This window comes from Anolis sagrei, chromosome 11 (genome assembly GCF_037176765.1).
Source record: "Anolis sagrei isolate rAnoSag1 chromosome 11, rAnoSag1.mat, whole genome shotgun sequence".
Taxonomy (NCBI): Eukaryota; Metazoa; Chordata; class Lepidosauria; order Squamata; family Dactyloidae; genus Anolis; species Anolis sagrei.
In genome coordinates, this window is record NC_090031.1 from 3,232,245 (window position 1) to 3,254,084 (window position 21,840).

The following is a 21,840-nucleotide window of genomic DNA, read 5'->3' on the forward strand; positions in this document are numbered from 1 at the left end:
ACGTTTAAGGGGCAGACGAATACGCATGCGCAGTATTCAAAAGCGAGATATTGACGTTTATGCGCATGCGCGAAGAAAAGAACGGGCGTATGGAGGCCTGAAGTTAGGGAGTAAAGGGGTTGACAGTCGAGTGCGCATGCGCAATATTAACAAGGAAGGTTTTGCGTAAGGCATTTCCGCGCCTGCGCAAAGCGGAGAAAAAGGAGTGGAGGCGTGAAGCAAGGGAGAAAAGAGGATTGGCGAGTGCGCATGCGCGGTAGTTACAAGCGAGGTCTTTTTTTCCCCTCACGACGAAGAGACGTTTCCGCGCCTGCGCAAAGCGGAGAAAAAGGGGCGGGGCGTGGAGGCGGGAAGCAAGGCAGAAAAGGGGACAGGCGAGTGCGCATGCGCAGTTTTCATAAGCGAGGTCTTTTTCGTGTAGACATTTCTGCGCCTGCGCAAAGCAGAGGAAAAAGGGGCGGGGCATGGAGGCGTGAAGCAAGGCTGAAAAGGGGACAGGCGAGTGCGCATGCGCAGTATTCTCCCTCACGCCGAAGAGACGTTTCTGCGCCTGCGCATAAGGGAAAACGGGGGCGGGGACACAGGGAGAGGGCTGAAGCGAGGAAGAAAAAGGGAGGGAAGCGAGTGCGCCTGCGCGAGAGGCCTTGTAAGTGGCGAAGGAGGAGGACGCTTCTGCGCGTGCGCGAGAGGGGGGCGGGGACAAGAGCTCCTCGTGCGCAGGCGCCGGCCCATTCCTCTCGCGGGAGAGCAGCCGAAAGGAGCGCAGGAGGCTGTTTGTGCGCGTGCGCAGGAGGGAGGCCCTTCTCTCGCCCTCAGGAGGAGAAGCCGAGCGGAGGCAGCAGGCCGGAGAAAGGGAGCGGCGGAGCTTCGGAGGAAGGAAGGAAGGAGGCCCGCGAGGAGGAAGGAACAGAGGCAGGCAGGCGAGCCCCCGGTCCCAGGCCTAGGCCTCCCTTCCTTCTCCTCCCTCAAGATGTCGGCGCCGGCGGCCAAAGTCAGCAAGAAGGAGCTCAACTCCAACCACGACGGGGCCGACGAGATCTCAGGTGAGGAGCCGGGAACGGAAGAGAAAGGGAGGAGGGCGATTCTCCTCAGGAGACGGGCGCCGCCGCCATCTTGGCTCCCGGAGGCGGGAAAAGCCAGGCTCCACCGGAAGTGCAGGCCGCGCAGGAGGAGGAAGCCATGTTCGGCGCCCCTTTTGTCTCCCGCGCGCGCACGCCCGCCCGCCTCTCTCCTAGCCTTCCCAAGCGCGTGGGGACGCCTTCCCCCCCTCCTCCTCCTCCTTCTCCCTGGAAGGCCAAGGAAGGGCTCCCTCTTCCAGAAGGGCCGCCCAGGCAGCGTGCTCCCTCCAAGGCATCCCAAGGCATTCCCCTGCAACGTGCTCCTTCCCAGGCACACAGGCAGGCCCTGGTGGGGAATCACAATTGTGATATTATGATAATCCTATATTAAATAGAAACCATCTCCCTCGTTGTTTATACTTGATTTGAATGCACGTAAATACCCCCTTAGACAAGACGAAATAAGAATAGTCATTGTGATATTATAATATATTTGCAAATAAATACCCCCTTAGAGAAGGCGCATTAATAATAATTGTGATATAATCATCATCATATATTAAGTATAAACCATCTTCCTCGTTGTTTATACTTGATTTGAATGCAGATAAATACCCCCTTAGTGAAGACGCAATAAGAATAGTCATTCTGATACAATAATAATATATTTGAAAATAAATACCCCCTTAGAGAAGACGCAGTAATAATAATAATTGTGATATAATAATAATAATATATTTGTTACCTGCCTTCTTAATAATAATAGTAATAATAGTCCTATATTAAATAGTAATAACAGTCCTATATTAAATAGTAATAACAGTCCTATATTAAATAGAAACCACCTTCCTCGTTGTTTATACTTGATTTGAATGCAGGTAAATATCCTCTTAGACAAGACCCAGTAATAATAATAATAATTGTGATATAATAATAATAATAATAATATACTTGCAAATAAATGCCCCCTTAGAGAAGGCGCAGAAATAATAATAATTGTGATACAATAATAATATTAATAATATATTTGAAAATAAATACACTCTTAGACAAGACCCAGTAATAATAATAATTCTGATATAATAATAATAATATATTTGCAAATAAATACCCCCTTAGAGAAGATGCAGTAATAATAATAATTCTGATATTATAATATATTTGTTGCCCACCATCTTTCTGCTCAAATAGAAACCGTCTTCCTCATTATTTATATTTGATTTAAATACACCCTGAGAGAAGATGCAATAATAATAATAATAATTGTGGTAATAATTATTATTATGTATTAGTTATTATATATAATATATTAATTATCCACCTTCTTTCTGCTTAAATAGAAACCATCTTCCTCGTTGTTTATATTTGACTTAAATGCAAATAAATACCCCCTTAGAGAAGATGCCGTAATAATAATCGTGATATAGTAATATAGAATGTATTTGTTACCCGTCTTCTTTCTGCTTAAATAGAAACCATCCTCCTCATCGTTTATATATTATTTAAATGCAAATAAATACCCCCTTGGAGGAGATGCAATAATAATATAGAGTTGGAGGAGAACTCATGGGCCATCCAGTCCAACCCCCCCCCCCCCCCCCCCGCGAGCAGGACAATCGCGTTCAAAGCACTCCCAACAGATGGCCACCCAGCCTCTGTTTATATATCTATTACAAGCCTTATTTCTGCAAAAATAAAAACCAACCTCTCTCCCTCATTGTATATGTTTGATTTAAATGCAAAAAATTACCCCCTGAGATAAGATGCAATGCCTGAAACAGGCTTGTACTTTTGGAAATAGAAATAAATATCTCCCTGATTCTATGCATTTGATGTCAATACAAATAAAGGCCCCTTAACACCCCTTAAATAAGGTGCAATGCCTGCAATGTGCTTGCCCTTTTGGAAATAGAAATTAAATACAAGGGAATGTCCCCTTAAATAAGGTGCAATGCCTGCGATGTGCTTCTATTTGTGGAAATCAAAGTGAAATACAAGGAAATACTCCCAGAAATGTCTGCAACATGCCCTCAACACGATTGTACTTTTAGAAATAAATATATACCCTCAAAGGTCCCTTAATACCCCTTAAATAAGATGCAATGCCTGCAATGTGTACTTACTTTTGAAAATAGGAATTAAATGCAATGCCAGCAAAATGCTTGTACTTTTATAAATAAATATCTCCCTGATTCTATACATTGGAATTAAATACAAATGAAGACCCCTTAATACCCCTTAAATAAAGTGCAATGCCTGCAACATGCTTGTACTTTCAGAAATAGAAATACAAGGAAATACCCCCTGCAACAAGATGCAATGCCTGCAACACACATGTTCTCTGCCACCAATGCTCTGCTGCTAATAATTTTGATACAATAATACAATATTTGTTACCAGCCTTATTTCTGCTTTTAATAGAAATCAACATCTCCATCATTTGATTTAAATATGAAATACATGTCTCCCTTGTCCTATACATTTGATTTAAATCTGGTAAATATCTCCCTTGTTCTATTCATTGCAAATGCAAAGAAATAGCCCTCTAAATAATATGCATTGCCTTTAACATGCTTGTTCCATGCCCTCCTCTCCTTATTTCTGCTTCTCTCCAATGTTCTATACATTTGATTTAAATACAAAGGAATACTCCTTGCCCCAAATAATAAGCTAATTCCAAGTCTAGACTTGGGACCCATCTTTAAGAGAACTCATTATGGACGTACATGCAGATAATATAAATCCAAAACACTTGTGGCCATAAAGTACTGAATTGTTTTCTTCCATCTTGATTTGCCTTCAATGGGAAACATGGGTTGTGTGGGGTTCAAAGAGATAGGCTTGCAAATGCTGATGAAAGGGGACTACATTCATTTTCCTGGTTTGTCCTCTGTTTCGGTTTGGCTATGCAATTTGGCCACACGTGCTTCGGTCACATTGTTTATTAGTTGTTGTATGTCAAGAATGGACTTGGTTTAGTTTGTGTTTCCTTACACGTTGTTGGTGAATGGGCTTTTCACCCTCTCCGGCCACATGGCTGGAATACCCAGTGTGCTTTAAGGCTGGTTTGCGTCTTAGGAAAGTGTGGTGGATTTTATTTCCAAATTGAGTCTCTCCCTTCCTTTTGCAGCTTGGGATTGGCAACTTCCTCCCGAAACTAAGCGTAAATTGCTTTCTTCCCTCTCCCCTCCCCTCCCTAAATCAAACCCATCTTCTGCTTCTTACAATTAGAGCATAATAAGTCCTCTTGTAGCCTATTTGTTGATATTTAGGACTTTTCAGGACACACTGGTTGCAAAATGAGCAGTGCAATGTCTTGTGAAGCAGTGAAAGGGTTTCTCCAGTGAAATGCAAGCGGCGCACATGTGCCTTCCTCTTGGGTTCCTCCCCCGCCCTTTTTTAAAAGCCTTTCTTATGTTGCAAAGTTACTTCTAATAGCCCGTCATCGCCCTAGGCAGAACTTGATTGGATCAACCTCCTTGGAACTCAATAGAAATGTTTGAGGGCTGAGACTTTTGGGATTTCCAATTCCATGCCCTCCAGAAGTGTTCCTTGTTTGCTCTTTATTATTATCTCCTCCCAGCGTGGCGCCTCATTGCTTTCCTAGCAAAGATAATAGGGTTTGGATTGTGTATCACTACCCAAGCATTGTCTTTTAAATTTTTAAATTGCCTTGAACAGGCAGGATTACTTTGTTATGTGTTATGGCGACAATTTTTATGTTTATATTTTATTTTGTTAATCTTATGGTTATGTTGTTTTTTACTTTGTATGTTTTGTGATGTAACCTGGGAACCGCTCTGAGCCCCCTCGGACAGATGGAGCAGTATATACATAACATTATTATTATTATTATTATTATTATTATTTTGTTGTCACAAAACAGGATCTTTTTTTGTTTTGTTTTCATCCTGCCTTTCTCCTAATGGAGGGACTCACAGGCCAATTCTTCATGTATTTGGGTGGTTGTGTGTTTCCCAGGCTGTCTGGCCATGCTCCAGAAGCATTCTTTCCTGACGTTTTGCCTGCATCTGTGGCAGGCATCCTCAGAGGTTGTGAGACTTAACAACCTCTGAGGATGCCTGTCACAGATGCAGGCGAAACATCAGGAGAGAATGCTACTTGAATATGGCCATACAGCCTGGGAAACACACAACATCCCAGTGATTCCAACCATGCAAGCATTTTCATATATTTGCTAAGAAATGTATCTGTGAGTGTATTGCAGCCAAAGGAAGGAGAGTGCTTTTTAAATTAAGACCCAGATTAAATTTAAAACACAAGTTCCTTATTTAATGATAATAATAATTATTATTTATTTTATAGAACATTATAATTTTATTTATAATGTATTTAATTTATAATTTTTATAATATAATATGACTATAAAGATTATAAAATTATATAATTTTATGAAATTTTAATAATCTTAGAATATTTTAAATTGAATTGTCAAATTAAGTCAACTCTTTCTTGGGAAATTGACTGGTTCACTCTTCTGTTTTCAGACAAAGAGCAACAGGAAGCAATTGAACATATTGATGAAGTACAGAATGAAATAGACAGGTAAGCCGCACATTGTTATTGTTGTTATTATGTTATTTATATGTCCCACTTTTTTTCTCCTCAAAGGAGACTCTAAAGTGGATTGTGTTTGTGTAGAAGACATTGATGGAAAGTGTTTACTAATGAATGTTCTTAAATTAGCCAAGATGTGGGCCACTATTGATCAAGTCCAGTTGCAATAATGATTATACTGTATAACACGATTTTTGTTCCTGGGTTATAAATGTCATTTCCTAACTGATTCTACCACAAAACACAGCAAAAGTGTTTTACACACACTTAGTTTTTGCAGGGCATCCTGTGCTACCTTTTGTGATAGTTTTTCAATGAATATTTCATTATAGTCTCAACCATTTTAACAAAGTTTGTGGCAGACACAAAAACAAAGTTTCTGGAGCAAATACCACACAATTAAAGAAGAAATAATATTTTCAAACAAGGAACAGAAAATTGTTCCAATTTTATTATATAGTATAATAATAATTAATTAAGCAGGATGCTTAAAAGTTACTGTAGCACAGCCAAAGTTTGGTGTGTTAAAAACCTAAAAAGTGATTTTGGAATTCTGTTGTGTTTTGATCGACTGCTCGGAATTCAAATCCGTGTCTGGCTCTTCTTCCTTGCAGACTGAACGAACAGGCCAGTGAGGAAATTTTGAAAGTAGAACAGAAATACAACAAACTCCGCCAACCATTCTTCCAGAAGAGGTCAGAATTGATCGCCAAAATCCCAAACTTTTGGGTAACAACATTTGTCAACCACCCACAAGGTACGCTAAGGTTCTGTATGCTCTCAATGCATGTATGTTTGGAAAAAAATCTGTATTTAAGTGATGAGATAACGCTCAAGAGGTGTTGGGAGAAAAAAGTGGGGTATATATAGAAAGTGGGAGGGAGTGTTAGGACTGTAGAAGGGCTGTAGAATAGCATATGCATATATCTGCCCAGAAAGATAGGTGGTTCAAATCTGGGGAGCAGGGCAAGCTCCCGCTGTTAGGCCCAGCTTCTACCAACCTAGCAACCTATGGCCACATGACCTTGGAGGTGTCTACAGACAACGGCGGCTCTTCCACTTAAGAGCCAGACACAATTTTTATTTATTTATTTTGGGTATTTCTACCTCGCCCTTCTCAACCCCCAAAGGGGGACTCAGGGCAGCTTCCAACCGGCATACATTGATGCCTACAATTCACACAATAAAATACATAGTAACAATAAATTATAACAGTTAAAACATTACATTAATACAATAAAAATACAATAAAATTCCAGCCTGGTGGCAAATAGACTTCATGTCAAGAGAAAACTTTACTATATCTGCAATATATGTGTATATATTTAAGCTGACCCGAATATACGCCAAGGCACCTAATTTGACCACAAAAAACTGGGAAACTTATTGACTCGAGTCAAAGCCGTGGGTGGGAAATGCCGCAGCTACTGGTGAATTTCAAAATAAAAATAAATATCAATAGAATTATATTAATTGAGGCATCCGTAGGTTAAGTGTTTTGAATATTTCCAGAAAATTCTAATTTAAGCTAAGACTGTCCAGTTCTGATTAAACCATTGTTCTAACCTTCAATGTAAATGTGCTTATGTATCCTTCCTATAATAATAATAATAATAATAGAGTAAAATACTAAAGGTAATAACAATAAACAGAATAAACAGAATAAAATAAATGTAATAATAACAATAATAGAGTAAAATAATAAATTTAATAATAATAGAATAAAGTAATAAATTTAATAATAACAATAATAAAGAGAAATATAATAAAGATAATAAAATAATAATAGAGTAAAATAATGTAAATATAATACATCACATAGTGCTAGACACTTGGGAAGTGTCCGACGTGTGATCCAATACAACAACTAGCATAGTGATCTTGTTTCTTGTGTACTAATATTGTTGTTTTTCAAATAATAATAACAATATTGGAGTAAAACAATAAATATAGTAATGATGAATAGAATAAAATAAGAAATGTGATAATAATAAGAGTAAAATAATGTAATAATAACAATAATAAAGAGAAAAATAATAAAGGTAATAATAATAATAATAGAGTATAATAATGTAAACATAATACATAACATAGTCCTAGACACTTGGGAAGTATGTGACGTGTGATCCAATACAACAACTAGCATAGTAATCTTGTTTCCTGTGTACTTACCTTGTTGTGTTTATAATAATAATAATAGTAATAATAATAAATAGAATAAAATAATAAATAACCTTGACTTGAGTATAAGCTGAGCGGGTCTTTTTCAACGTAAAAAGAGCTGGAAAAACTCAGCTTATACTCAAGTATATACGATGTGCATATATATATATACGCTTGGATGATGAGTACGGGTACGGTTGTTTTTTGTAATAATTGTGCATTGTAATTGCTTATTGGTAATTTATGGATAATGTGTTAAGTCAATTGTTATATGTTGTATGGAACCACTGCTGTTTCTACTGTTTTTACTGTTTGTGAACCGCCGTGAGTCGCCTTCGGGCTTGAGATACAGTGGTATAGAAGCAAAGTACAGGGTAGAGATGGGTAGAGATGTAACTAATGAATACAGTTCATATATAGTTGAGTTTGTAATTCTTTGTGGCTCTTTTTTAGTATCCGCACTGTTGGGAGAAGAAGATGAAGAAGCGCTCCATTATTTGATCAGAGTCGAGGTGACGGAGTTCGAAGACATCAAATCAGGTTACAGAATAGATTTTGTAAGTGTCGGCGCTCCGCACCAACCTGGCACATTTGGGACGGCCGAGGTGCCTCCATAATTTCTTGTTGCCTTGCCAGAAAGACTTCAAATCTACTTTTTGTTGTTGTTGTTGTTGTCTTGCCTGCAGTATTTTGATGAAAACCCATATTTTGAAAACAAGATGCTCTCCAAAGAGTTCCATCTGAACGAGAGCGGGGACCCGTCGTCAAAATCCAGCGAAATCAAATGGAAATCTGGGAAGGTACGTGGCCTACTGTAGAAATAACAGAAAAAGTTTGCTTTCCTGAGTCTACCTGCAAATGAAGCATCATCTTCTCAGCAAAGGAGCAACCTTTAGATGCTTTAGCTTAAACTTGTAATGGGGTTGAATGGTTTTTTTGGAGGGAAGAAAATATGTAATTTGCTGCGAGGTTTGTGTTCTGGAGCTTTTGTTCTCGTTTTTAATTTATATCGTGAAGAGAGGTGTCTAATAAGAATGCAACTTTATTTATATACCGCTCTATCTCCCCTGGGGGACTCTGGGATGTTTCCACGTAGGCAAAATAACACAGAAAACAATATTTATTGTTTGTTTATTTATTTACAACATTTATATTCTGCCCTTCTCTCCCTGAAGGGGACTCAGAGCGCCTTACAAGATATATATACATACAATAGCATAGTACAATATCAGTATTATATATCGCTATATTGTAGTATACCATTATATTGTTATATTATTAGTAATATTACATGTAATATATAATATTGAATTATAATATATAATTCGTATCATATTGTTATTATATTATAATACAAATATATATATACAATATATTATATACATATAATATTTATAATATTATAATGTAATACTAATAATATATTATTATATAATATTATATGTATATGCAATATATTAGAGCCCCCGATGGCACAGTGGGTTAAACCACTGAGTTGCTAAACTTGTTGATAGAAAGGTCGCAGGTTCGAATGCGGGGAGCCACATGTCTTTGGAGGTGTCTACGGACAACGCCAGCTCTTCGGCTTAGAAACTTAGATGAGTACCAACCCCCAGTCGGACACGACTGGACTTAATGTCGGGAAAACCTTTGCCTTTACCTAACCTTCTACATTATATTATATTAGGATCATAACCTGTTGGGATCAGGATGATCACCTGTTAGGATCATAACCTATTGGGTAGCAGAGTTATGGAGGTGTTCCTTTAGTTTATTGAGAAATGGATGATCACTGGGCTTGTAAATACCTTGTTTCTATTCCATACTCTCATGCCTTTGTGTCCCCCTTCCCGTAGGACCTGACAAAGCGTTCCAGCCAGACGCAGAACAAGGCCAGCCGGAAGAGGCAGCATGAAGAGCCGGAGAGCTTTTTCACCTGGTTCACCGACCATTCTGACGCGGGGGCTGACGAGTTGGGGGAGGTCATCAAGGACGACATATGGCCCAACCCGTTGCAGTACTACCTGGTAAGCAATGGCCTGTGGGATTTGATAACACCCTTGTCTCTGAGAAGACAGTGGAAAAAATGAATTCCTGTATTTTGTCTGTATATTATGATATTTGAGGTATATAAACAAAAAATGGTGAAAAGGGTTTCAACAGAGACCAAGTCACAAGAACAAACCCCTTTGGATTGTTCTACGTTGTTATATCGCCCATCCAAAAGAGCTGATGATGGCAACACATTGCATCTTGCAATGGATGGGATGGATCAAAATGCAAAGCTATTCTTGCATGGAATTAATGTCGTGGTAGGGGAACAAGTTGTCTTTGATGTTGGAGTTGGATTCTTGACTGACTTGCAGGCTTTCACATTTGTGTATTTATATCCCGCCTTTCTCAAGGCAGCTAGCCTCTACCTGCACTAAACGGTTTTAAAAGAGCAATACCAAAGTTAATAATGAATTTTATTGATTAGCCCTTAGGCTATATCTTAGTACCAAGCCAAACAAGGCTTGATAATACTTAATTACACTTGTTGTAATAAGTTAAATATTAATAGGGCATGTACAGAAAATAAATATGATAAGGAAATTATCACCCCTACAATTTACCCCAATCAATACATTTAAAAAAATAATAACAGGGTGGTAAAAACAGTTAAAATACAGTAAATACACTAAAATGGCCTCTTGGATCCCAAAATCCAAAGCAGACTTTAAGGGAGGTGAAAAGAGATTTCATCTAAACCTTAGGAAGGATTTATTTACTCAAAGCAGCTGAGCAGTAGGATATGTTGCCTGGGCGTCTGGCGGAGTCTCCCTTGGAAGTTGGGTGGGCATCCATCAGGAGGGATTGAATTGTGCCTTCTATAGGGCAGAAATGCAGTTGAAAATGTATGTATGTGTGTACAGTATATAACGTTGGATGGGCACCTGTTGGGAGAGATTGGATTGTGCCTTCTATAGGGCAGAAATGCAGTTGAGTGTGTGCACGTATGAAGTTGGGTGGGCACCTGTTGGAAGAGATTGGATTCCTTCTATAGGGCAGAAATGCAGTTGAAAGGGTGTGTATAAAGTTGGATGTACATATGTTGAGAGAGATTGGATTGTCCCTTCTATAGAGCAGAAATGCATTTTAAAGTTTGTGTTTGTGTGAACACACATACATACACCAAGTTGTCTTTACTGCAATTCAGATAATGAAAGTTAAGATTCAAAAGTCTGCTCTTGACTGACCTGCAGCCTTCCACATTTGGAAGCATTAAGAGTACTTCCAAATCTAATCACAGAGAGGAAATATATATATATATAGAGAGAGAGAGTGTATGTGTGTGTGTATATATATACCAGTGGTTCTCAACCTGTGGTCCCCAGGTGTTGACCTATAACTCGCAGAAATCCCAACTAGTTTACCACCTGTTAGGGTTTCTGGGAGTTGAAGGCCAAAACATCTGAGGACCCACAAGTTAAGAACCACTGGTATATGCAGATCTTTCCATGCTAAGGTTTAAAGCATGGTTTGACCCATCTCAATGCAAAGCATGGCATAAGACACATGTCTAGGGAGCCACATTGGTCTCTGGAAAAACTTGGAACGTAGTATATTAAATTATTTATTGATTGCAGCAATCCAAATGAGGGGAGCTTTACAATAGCAGAACCAATCCTAGCCTCAAACTTTTGGGGGAGGCAGCAATATATTGGATATCCTTACTGTTGAAAGCATTGTTGTTACGTGCAACAGCCATTACTGCTTATTGCTGTGACAGGTTATATATCTGTAGCACATTGCAAGGCTTTTGCGTGGCTACGTCAAGCTGAAGCGTGCTAACGATCGCATTTGTGTCCTGCCAGGTTCCCGACATGGATGACGAGGAAGGCGAGGGTGAAGAGGACGACGACGATGACGAGGAGGAAGGACTGGAGGACATCGACGAGGAAGGTGATGAAGATGAGGGTGAAGAAGATGAAGATGATGATGAGGGTGAAGAAGGAGAGGTTAGGACCCTTAAAGCTTGATTCTCGGAAATAACAACACCCCCCTCCCAATATCCCCCCAATTTTAGCAGCGGCTTTGTAGAATCGAGCCTAAGCTTTGCCGCTCTGCCTAAGCCAGGCCTGGGCAAACTTTGGTATTTGGGACTTCAAGTCCCACAAGTCCTAACAGCCGGTAGGAGGATCAAAGTTTGCCCAGGCCTGGCTTGAGCAGCCCTTATTTTGGCTGCATTTTAAGACTCAAAATCAGCCTCAAATTGGAAGGGCTTCCACCTTCAGTCATTCAAACCCCTTTCCTGAGGTCTTGAGGAATGTTGGGGAGGGGGGGAAACAACTAGAGATGTTGCTTGTTGTAGCTTAATTCCAAAACGTGGTTATTTTGTGCAGTCCGCTTCGAACGGACGCGCTTTTGGTGTTGGAGAGGAAGCAGTTGCTTCTGGGATTTGCTTTTATTAGCTGTGAGAAGTATCAGAGTGGTTAGGCTTAGTTTTGATTAGTTTTGAGGATGCTTTTTGGTGTGGTTTGTGTCCAGTCGGAAGGCCTGGCATGGCTGTAGTCATGTGCGTTTGGGACTTGACTTGATCCGTTTCGTGCCCCGCTTTTGGTGGGGGACCCGATCCGTTTTCACCTGAAACTCCTGAAATTGGGAGGTCAGGTATTTGCTTTTTCTTTTCGGGACCGAAAGATCTATTTTCTTTCGGCCCGTTATAGACTACACCTATAGGCCCGTGCACTTTGGACCTATGGGTGCAGGCTTTGGGACTACACGCCCAAGCCTGGCAGGGCCTACAGCTGAGCTCATAGTAAGGAGTGCTTGGGTGCAGGCCCCAATCATTCCGAAAAGCAGACTTGGAGCCGGTACCCGCTCCCACCTGTCTTTCGTATTGATTGCATTTTCGTTCTCGGAGGGGCCTTTCCGTTTTGTGCCATCCAAATGGACGGAACGAAATGCTCGGTGCTCGGATGCAGGCCCTGCCAGGCCTCAGGCAATCAATCCGAAAAGCAGACTTGGAGCCGGTACCTGCTCCTGTCTGTCTTTCGTATCAATTGCATTTTCGTTCTCGGAGGGGCCTTTCCGTTTTGTGCCATCCAAATGGACGGAACGAAATGCTCGGTGCTCGGATGCAGGCCCTGCCAGGCCTCAGGCAATCAATCCGAAAAGCAGACTTGGAGCCGGTACCTGCTCCTGCCTGTCTTTCGTATCAATTGCATTTTCGTTCTAGGAGGGGCCTTTCCATTTTGTGCCATCCAAATGGACGGAACGAAACGCTTGGTGCTCGGGTGCAGGCTCTGCAAGGCCTCAGGCAATCAATCCGAAAAGCAGACTTGGAGCCGGTACCCGCTCCCACCTGTCTTTCGTATCGATTGCATTTTTGTTCTAGGAGGGGCCTTTCTGTTTTGTGCCATCCAAATGGACGGAACGAGAACACGAACCAAACAAACGATACCGACTTAGCCCATGACTAATGGCTTGCTTAGAGAAAGAGAGAGAGAGAAAGCAATGTATGGCTGGGTTTTTCTGTTCGGCGGGTGCTGTGTTGTCCGTGTGTGTTCAAGCCGTGTGTTTCTCTTAACAGGAGGATGAAGGAGAAGATGACTGAACACTGACCGATTCCAACCCCCCCTTTTCTCCCCTCCCTTTCCTCCCTCCCTTCGTTCCTTTCCCATCCGATCCCTGGGAGCAAGTTGCTGTCTTATTTCCTCCCCGTTTTTCGTGCTCAGTCGCCTCGTTCGTTCTCCCGAAGCCTTCTTTTCCCCTTCCTCTTCTTTACCATAATTTTGAGCAGAATACAGTGGGGAAACGTACCCCAATTTCTTCCGATTTTTTTAACCCCCTCTGTTTTGAAATAAAAAAAACAAAACGAAAACACACAAACTGTTAAAAATGGTGGAATTCTGTTGAGAAAGAGAGGCGGACCTTCCGCCGGAAGAGTGCTAGGCCCCTTTTTGTGTAGTGCATAGAGGAAAAAAAAACACGAAACCAATCTAGCGTTTTTCTCCCCCATTTTTCTTTCTTTCTCTGTATATCGGGTTCCAGAGATTACACTGTGTCTCTTCTGTGAATATGATGGACAGTTCGCATTTACCAACCAACATGTATCTGTCTTTACTTCTCTTGTTTTAAAAAAAAACCTGAAAAAAATACAAAAAAATAATAAATAATAATAAACGGGTGGGCGGGGGTTATAGACAGGGTTAAGTGCGGGTGGGTTTCGGACGTCGGAAAGGGTAGGGTGGGCTGGCTTCCGTGGGCATTTTTTGACACAAACATGACTTCTTCTTCCTTGGCATGTCGATGAGATTGAGATGTTTTTGACCAGGAAAACATCCTCGCAGTTGGGGAAAAAAACAAGGGTGACACTTTTAAAAACGAAACACAAACAAGCCGGAAATATAGTTTCTTCCTTCTTTTAATACAACTTACCCGTTGAGCCCCTGCCGCTCCTCAGATGGGAGAATCGGCCGTTTAAATAAACACACCCCGTAGGATCTTATTTGGGAATTTCCATTATTTTTTTTCTCTCTCTAATTCTCTCTCTATTGTAATTTTTTTGTTCCTCGTTTTTTTTGGTTTTTTTCGGACTTTTTTTTTCCTTGTTTTCGTTTCACTGGAAAAAAAACAGAAAAAAAAGAGATGCTCAGTTTTAAACGTTGAAAGTGTACAAGTTGCTTTGTTACAATAAAACTTAAATGTGTACACAAGGGGGCTGATGGTCTTCAATGGGGTTGGGGGAGGAAAGGAACCGTGTGGCTTTTGGGAATCGGAAACCAGGACGGCGACGGTCACACCGCTTTGTGCAATGACTTGGACCGCTTTGCGCACAAGGAATCATTGCTACGGCTTCACTTTTAATTCTATCGCAGGTTAGATGTCAGAGATGGTCAGGTTTAGGGTTTACAGTGTTCCCTCGCTACTTCGTGGTTCGCTTTTCGCGGAGTCGCTGTTTCGCGGGTTTTTGCCTCCCAGTTTATGAATGGTTGCGGCATTCGTAAACTTGAGCGGCATTGTAATTCCGCTATGGCATATAGCCCCTTATAGCTAGCAAAAAAATAAAGGTATGCAGTGCCTTTAAATCTCTCTTCTACCTCACCCTTGGAATGCGATATACATATATAGTGCCTCTACTTTGTGGATTTTCACTTTTTGCGGGTGGTTCCGGAATTTTTTTGGTATTGTGTCAGGAGCGACTTGAGAAACTGCAAGTCGCTTCTGGTGTGAGAGAATTGGCCGTCTCCAAGGACGTTACCCAGGGGATGCCCGGATGATTTGATGTTTTTATCATCCTTGTGGGGAGGCTTCTCTCATGTCCCCGCATGAGGAGCTGGAGCTGATAGAGGGAGCTCACCCGCATCTCCCGGGATTTGAACCTGTGACCTGTGGGTCTTCAGTCCTGCCAGCACAAGGGTTTAACCCACTGTGCCACCGGGGGCTCTGGTCCCGGAATGTAACACCCGCAATAAGTGAATGAACACTGTATACAAGGAGGCATTTATTTCCCCATCGGTTGGGATTCTCTTCCCAACCAGGAAAACCTAGCAGTGTGTTGTCAAAGGCTTTCATGGCTGCGATCACTGGGCTGCTGTGAGTTTTCGCGGCTGACTGGCCATGGTCCAGAATAATAGAATCGTAGAGTTGGAAGAGACCTACCCCTTTCTGTCAAAAAACAAGAAAATTGCATTCAAAGCCCCCCTGACAGATAGCCATCCGGCCTCTGTTTAAAAGCTTCCAAAGAAGGAGCCTCCCACACTCTGAGGCAGAGAGTTCCACTGCTGAATGGCTCACTCAGGAAGGTGGAATCTTCCTGTCATTTGGTAGCCATTTCCCAATTGCATCCTAGTCTCCAGGGCAACAGAAAACAAGCTTCCTCCCTATGACTTCCTCTCACATATTTATACATGGCTGTCATGTCTCCTCTGCCTTCTCTTCTGCAGGCTAAACATGCCCAGCTCTTTAAGCTGCTCCTCATAGGGCTTGTTCTCCAGACTCTTGATCCTTTGAGTCATCCTCTTCCTCTGGATACATTCCAGCTTAGAGTCAACATCTCCCTTCAATTGTGGTGCCAAGAATTGAACGCAGTGTAATTCCAGGTGTGGTCTGACCAAGGCAGAATAGAGCATGGGAAGCATGGCTTCTCTGCATCTAGGCACTAGATTCCTCTTGATGCAGGCCAACATCCCATTGACTTTTTTTGTTTTTTGGCTGCCGCATGACATTCCTGGTTTATATGGACCAAGATCTTTTCCACACGTCCTGCTGTGGAATATCTCTAGTATCTTGCATTTGTCCCTGTTGTACTTCCTTGTGGTTGTTTCGGACATTCATCTCTAATCTGTTCTGATCGTTTTGGATTCTGTCTTCTGGGGATTCTCTTCCCAACCAGAGGATTACAGGGATTGTCTTCCCAACCAAGAAAACCCACCATGTTTCCCCGAAAATAAAACACTGTCTAATATTTATTTTTCCTCCAGAAGACACACTATGGCTTATTTTCAGGGGATGTCTTTTTTTTTAAGTTTGATACAACAATCTGTATTTATGGGGTGATCTCTCTGGGCTCAGTAGCAGACTGCTTGCTGAAGCTTTCTCCCTATCTATCCCCTGGTGTTTGTGTGGGGTGAGAGAGACCCACAGACAGTTGCTGGTCAGTGCTGGGGAGCAACAACTTTGCTGGTATTTGTGTGGGGTGAGAGAGACCCTCAGAGTGTTGCTGGTTGGTGCTGGAGGTGAGTGACCTACGGTGCTGAGTAAAACGGCATCCACAGCTTTACTTCTTCCCCCTGAGGACACACAATACCTAAAGCAGAGTGCTCTGCTCCTCACTTCACTGAGGAGGCCTTTATCTTCACTTTCGATGCCTCCCTCAGAGAGACTGCTGCTGGGAGAAAAAGACCTACAGTGCTGAGTACAACAGCATCCACAGCTTTACTTCTCCCTCCTGAGGACATACAATACCTAAAGTAGAGCACCCTGCTCCTCACTTCACTGATGAAACCTTTACTTTCTCTTTCTGTGTCTTTCCTGGAGAGACCCACAAACTTGCTGGGTGGTGTTAAGAGGAAAGAGACCCACAATGCTGAGTAAAACAGCATCTACAGCTTTACTTCTTCCCCCTGAGGACGTCCAATACCTAAAGCAGAGTGTCCGGCTCCTCAATTCACTGAAGAGGCCTTTACTTTCCATTTTCTCTCCCTCAGAGAGACCCTCAGTGTGTTGCTGGTTGGTGCTGGGGGAGACTTACAGTGCTGAGTAAAACGGCAGCCACAGTTTTACTTCTTCCCCCTGAGGGGACACAATACCTAAAGCAGAGTGTCCTGCTCCTCACTTCACTGAGATGTTTATCTTCACTTTCTATGTCTCCCTCAGAGATACCCACAGAGTGTTGTTGGGGGAGAGAGACCCACAGTGCTGAGTAAAACAGCAGCCACAGCTTTACTTCTTCCCCCTGAGGACACATAAAGCAGAGCGTCCTACTCCTCACTTCACTGAGGAGACCTTTACTTTCTCTTGTGTCTTCCCTGGAGAGACCCACAGAACGGTCTCCCTCAGAGATACCCACAGAGTGCTGCTGGGGGAGAGAGACCCACAGTGCTGAGTAAAACGGCAGCCACAGCTTTACTTCTTCCCCCTGAGGGGACACAATACCTAAAGCAGAGTGTCCTGCTCCTCACTTCACTGAGATGTTTATTTTCACTTTCTCTGTCTCCCCCAGAGATACCCACAGAGTGTTGTTGGGGGAGAGAGACCCACAGTGCTGAGTAAAACGGCAGCCACAGCTTTACTTCTTCCCCCTGAGGACACATAAAGCAGAGCACCCTACTCCTCACTTCACTGAGGAGACCTTTACTTTCTCTTTCTGTGTTTTCCCTGGAGAGACCCACAGAACAGTCTCCCTCAGAGATACCCAAAGTTGCTTGGGGAGAGAGACCCACAGTGCTGAGTAAAACGGCAGCCACAGCTTTACTTCTTCCACCTGAGGACACACAATACCTAAAGCAGAGCACCCTACTCCTCACTTCACTGAGGAGACCTTAACTTTCACTTTCTGTGTCTCTTCCCCCCCCCCCCCCCCCAGAGACCCTCAGACTATTGCTGAGTGGTTCTGGGGGAGAGAAACCTACAGTGCTGAGTGAAACAGCAGCCACAGCTTTACTTCTTCCCCCTGAGGACATCCAATGCCTAAAGCAGAGTGTCCTGCTCCTCACTTCACTGAGGAGACCTTTACTTTCCATTTTCTCTCCCTCAGAGAGACCCTCAGTGTGTTGCTGGTTGGTGCTGGGGGAGAGAGACTCGCAGTGCTGAGTAAAACGGCTGCCACAGCTTTACTTCTTCCCCCTGAGGACACACAATACATAAAGCAGAGCGCCCTGCTCCTCACTTCACCGAGACCTTTACTTTCTCTTTCTGTGTCTTCCCTGGAGAGACCCACAGAACAGTCTCCCTCAGAGATACCCACAGTGTTGCTGGGGGAGAGAGACCCACGGTGCTGAGTAAAACGACAGCCACAGCTTTACTTCTTCCCCCTGAAGACACACAATACATACAGAGCACCCTACTCCTCACGTCACTGAGGAGACCTTAACTTTCACTTTCTGAGGAAACCATGAAAATGAACAAAATCTGGCTACCAGTATTAAAAAACTCTAAAATTACAACAGCAGAGAGGAAACAAACAAGGACATCTAATCACCTCACAACAAAAGTTTGCTCTAGGCAATGTCAGGCCATTATATGCTAATCAAGGTGGTCAGTTGAAACATTCACACCTAGCTCCAACAGACAAGAGACCTTTGTCCCACCCTGGTCATTCCATAGATATATAAACCCTTATTCCTAATTCCAACAGACCTCACTACCTCTGAGGATGCTTGCCATAGATGCAGGCGAAACGTCAGGAGAGAATGCCTCTTGAACATGGACATACAACCCGGAAAAACCTACAACAACCCAATAATAATAATAATAATAATAATGATGTTGTTACGATGTGGATATAATCATATGTTGTTAAATGCTTCTGGAACATGGCCAGATAGCCTGGAAAACTCATAGCAACCCAATAATGATGATGATGATAATAATAATAATAATAATAATAATATGCTTGGGAAGTGTTCGACTTGTGATTTTGTGATATGAAATCCAGCATATAGATCTCGTTTGCTGTGACGTACTGTGTTTCTGTGTTAGTAAAATAATAATAATATTATGATGTGGATAAAATATGTTGTTGAATGCTTCTGGAACATGACCAGACAGCCTGGAAAACTCTCAGCAACCAGTAATAATAATAATAATAATAATAATAATAATAATAATAATATGTGGATATAATAATATGTTGTTGAATGCTTCTGGAATATGGCCAGACAGCCTGGAAAACTCTCAGCAACCAATAATAATAATAATAATAATAATAATAATAATAATATGTGGATATAATAATATGTTGTTGAATGCTTCTGGAATATGGCCAGACAGCCTGGAAAACTCTCAGCAACCAATAATAATAATAATAATAATAATAATAATAATAATAATATGTGGATATAATAATATGTTGTTGAATGCTTCTGGAATATGGCCAGACAGCCTGGAAAACTCTCAGCAACCAATAATAATAATAATAATAATAATAATAATAATAATAATAATAATATGTGGATATAATAATATGTTGTTGAATGCTTCTGGAATATGGCCAGACAGCCTGGAAAACTCTCAGCAACCCAATAATAATAATAATAATAATAATAATAATAATAATAGACGCTTGGGAAGTGTTCGACTTGTGATTTTGTGATACGAAATCCAGCATATAGATCTCGTTTGCTGTGACCTACCGTGTTTCTGTGTCAGTAAAATAATAATAATAATGTTATGATGTGGATATAATAATACGTTGTTGACTGCTTCTGGAACATGGCCAGACAGCTTGGAAAACTCACAGCAACCCAGTGATTCCGGCCATGAAAGCCTTCGACAACACAATAATAGTAATAATAATAATCCAAAAGCCAGCATAGTCATCTTGTTTGCTGTGTAACAATCTTGTGTGTCAAATAATAATAATAATGTCTCTGCAGTTTTATGCTCAATATTTACTGCTTGCATATACAGAAAAGATAGTCTGGGGGTTATTCTATACACTATATTGGTCATAATTGTATACAGAGGACGTGGGCCGTTTGCAGCCTTGGGCTTGAGTGAAAAAGGCCTTTGTCCTGGCCCAAGTCTTTATTGTACTCTCAAGAAGAATAATGCATTATAATTGCAGGATTTAGGAGACAAAGCGTGTCTGTTGTCTTCCTATTTGCTAGCTGAGCTGATCCGAACCCCGCCTGGTAAATAAAAACAACGAATCCTCCCATATCTCGCTATTTTAGCGGCAGTTTCCTCCCATTCTTCATTTTTATAAAAGGAAGAACCCAGGAACCATAGTGTTACGTAGCATACCTCTCATATAAGATTTGAAGTTTTGGGCAATTTCAATACTATTGGCAAGCCCTGAGACGTATTTACTTACCCATTTGACAAGTTTACAAAACTCGAGCTCTGGGAGGAAAAAATAAAATCCAACATATCTTAACCTCGGGCATCAAATTAAAACATTTCAATCAAGTATTACAAAAATATTTATTTTTGTTCTTGTTTTGAAGGCACTATGTCAGAAGCTTGGGGAGAACATACCCATAACCTAACCTCAGGCATGAAATGAAGCATTTAATCAAATTATATACATACATACATACATATGCACTTTTAAGGCACTACATCAGAAGCTTAGGGAGAACATACCTACATCTTAATCTTGTGCATCAAACAAAACATTTAATCAAGTCATATATGTGTGTTAGCTTGGGGACTCAGCAGTGCCCGGGTTATTTGAGGAAGGTATTGTTTGTCTATGCTCCAAGTTTAGTCTAGATCCAATGTCAGCTGGGTTCATTGGGTGCGGGTGAACTACAACTCCCATATGCAAGTCCCATCGTCCATGGTCCATCCTCCAAACGACACCAGGATGTAGAGTGGGTCATGGCGGCTCTGTGTGCCAAGTTTGGTCTTGATCAGTCATTGGGTGTGGGTCACAGTGGTCTCAGGAAGTGAGTGAAAGTACTGCAAATCCCATCATCCCTAGTCCATCCTCCAAATCGCACCAGGATGTAAAGTGAGTCAAGGCGGCTCTGTGTGCCAAGTTTGGTCTTGGTCTGTCATTGGGGTGTGGGTCGCAGTGGTCTCAGGAAGTGAGTGAAAGCAGTAAGTGGGTGAAAGTACTGCAAATCCCATCATCCCTAGTCCATCCTCCTCCAAGTTGCACCAGGACGTAAAGTGGGCCATGGGGGTTAAGTGTGCCAAGTTTAGTCTTGATCAGTCATTGGTGTGGGTTGCAGCGGTCTCAGGTAGTGAGTGAAAGTACTGCAAATCCCATCATCCCTAGTCCATCCTCCAAATCACACCAAGATGTAGAGTGAGTCATGGTGGCTCTGTGTGCCAAGTTTGGTCTTGGTCTGTCATTGCGGTGTGGGTCGCAGTGGTCTCAGGAAGTGAGTGAAAGTACTGCAAATCCCATCATCCCTAGTCCAGCCTCCAAATCGCACCAGGATTTAGAGTGGGTCATGGCGGCTCTGTATGCCAAGTTTGGTCTTGGTCTGTCATTGGGGTGTGGGTCACAGCAGTCTCAGGTAGTGAGTGAAAGTACTGCAAATCCCATCATCCCTAGTCCATCCTCACCCAAATCGCACCAGGACGTAAAGTAGGCCATGGGGGTTAAGTGTGCCAAGTTTGGTCCAGGTCCGTCATTCGTGCGGGTTGTAGTGGCCTGTGGAAGTAGGAGCCAATCGGAAAGCTGCCACGTACATACACACATACATATCCACATACATATATACAAACATTGACTTTTATTATATCTATATAGATATATATAAATATGCGTTTAAGGCACAATGTCAGAAGCTTGGAGAGAACGTTATCCGCAATTGTTTACAAAATAAGAATAATAAATAAAAGAGTCTTGTTTTGAGGACGCAGGCACTCTCGGAGT

At 41.8% G+C, this 21,840-nt stretch overlaps 1 protein-coding gene across 2 annotated transcripts; it reads left to right on the top strand.

Moving 5' to 3' along the window:
- Positions 1-660: 660 nt before the first annotated feature.
- Positions 661-14,500, top strand: SET (SET nuclear proto-oncogene). 2 transcript variants are annotated; one of them, XM_060757534.2, is made up of 8 exons: positions 661-1,043; positions 5,567-5,624; positions 6,251-6,393; positions 8,253-8,356; positions 8,486-8,599; positions 9,656-9,826; positions 11,657-11,744; positions 13,375-14,500. In XM_060757534.2, exons 1-8 carry the CDS (start codon positions 971-973, stop codon positions 13,380-13,382), a joined length of 759 nt encoding a protein of 252 aa, XP_060613517.1. In that variant the 5' UTR covers positions 661-970; the 3' UTR covers positions 13,383-14,500. The 2 variants fall into 2 exon arrangements, with proteins under 2 accessions (XP_060613517.1, XP_060613516.1); XM_060757533.2 differs by having other exon boundaries at positions 662-1,043; positions 11,657-11,800.
- Positions 14,501-21,840: the final 7,340 nt, after the last annotated feature.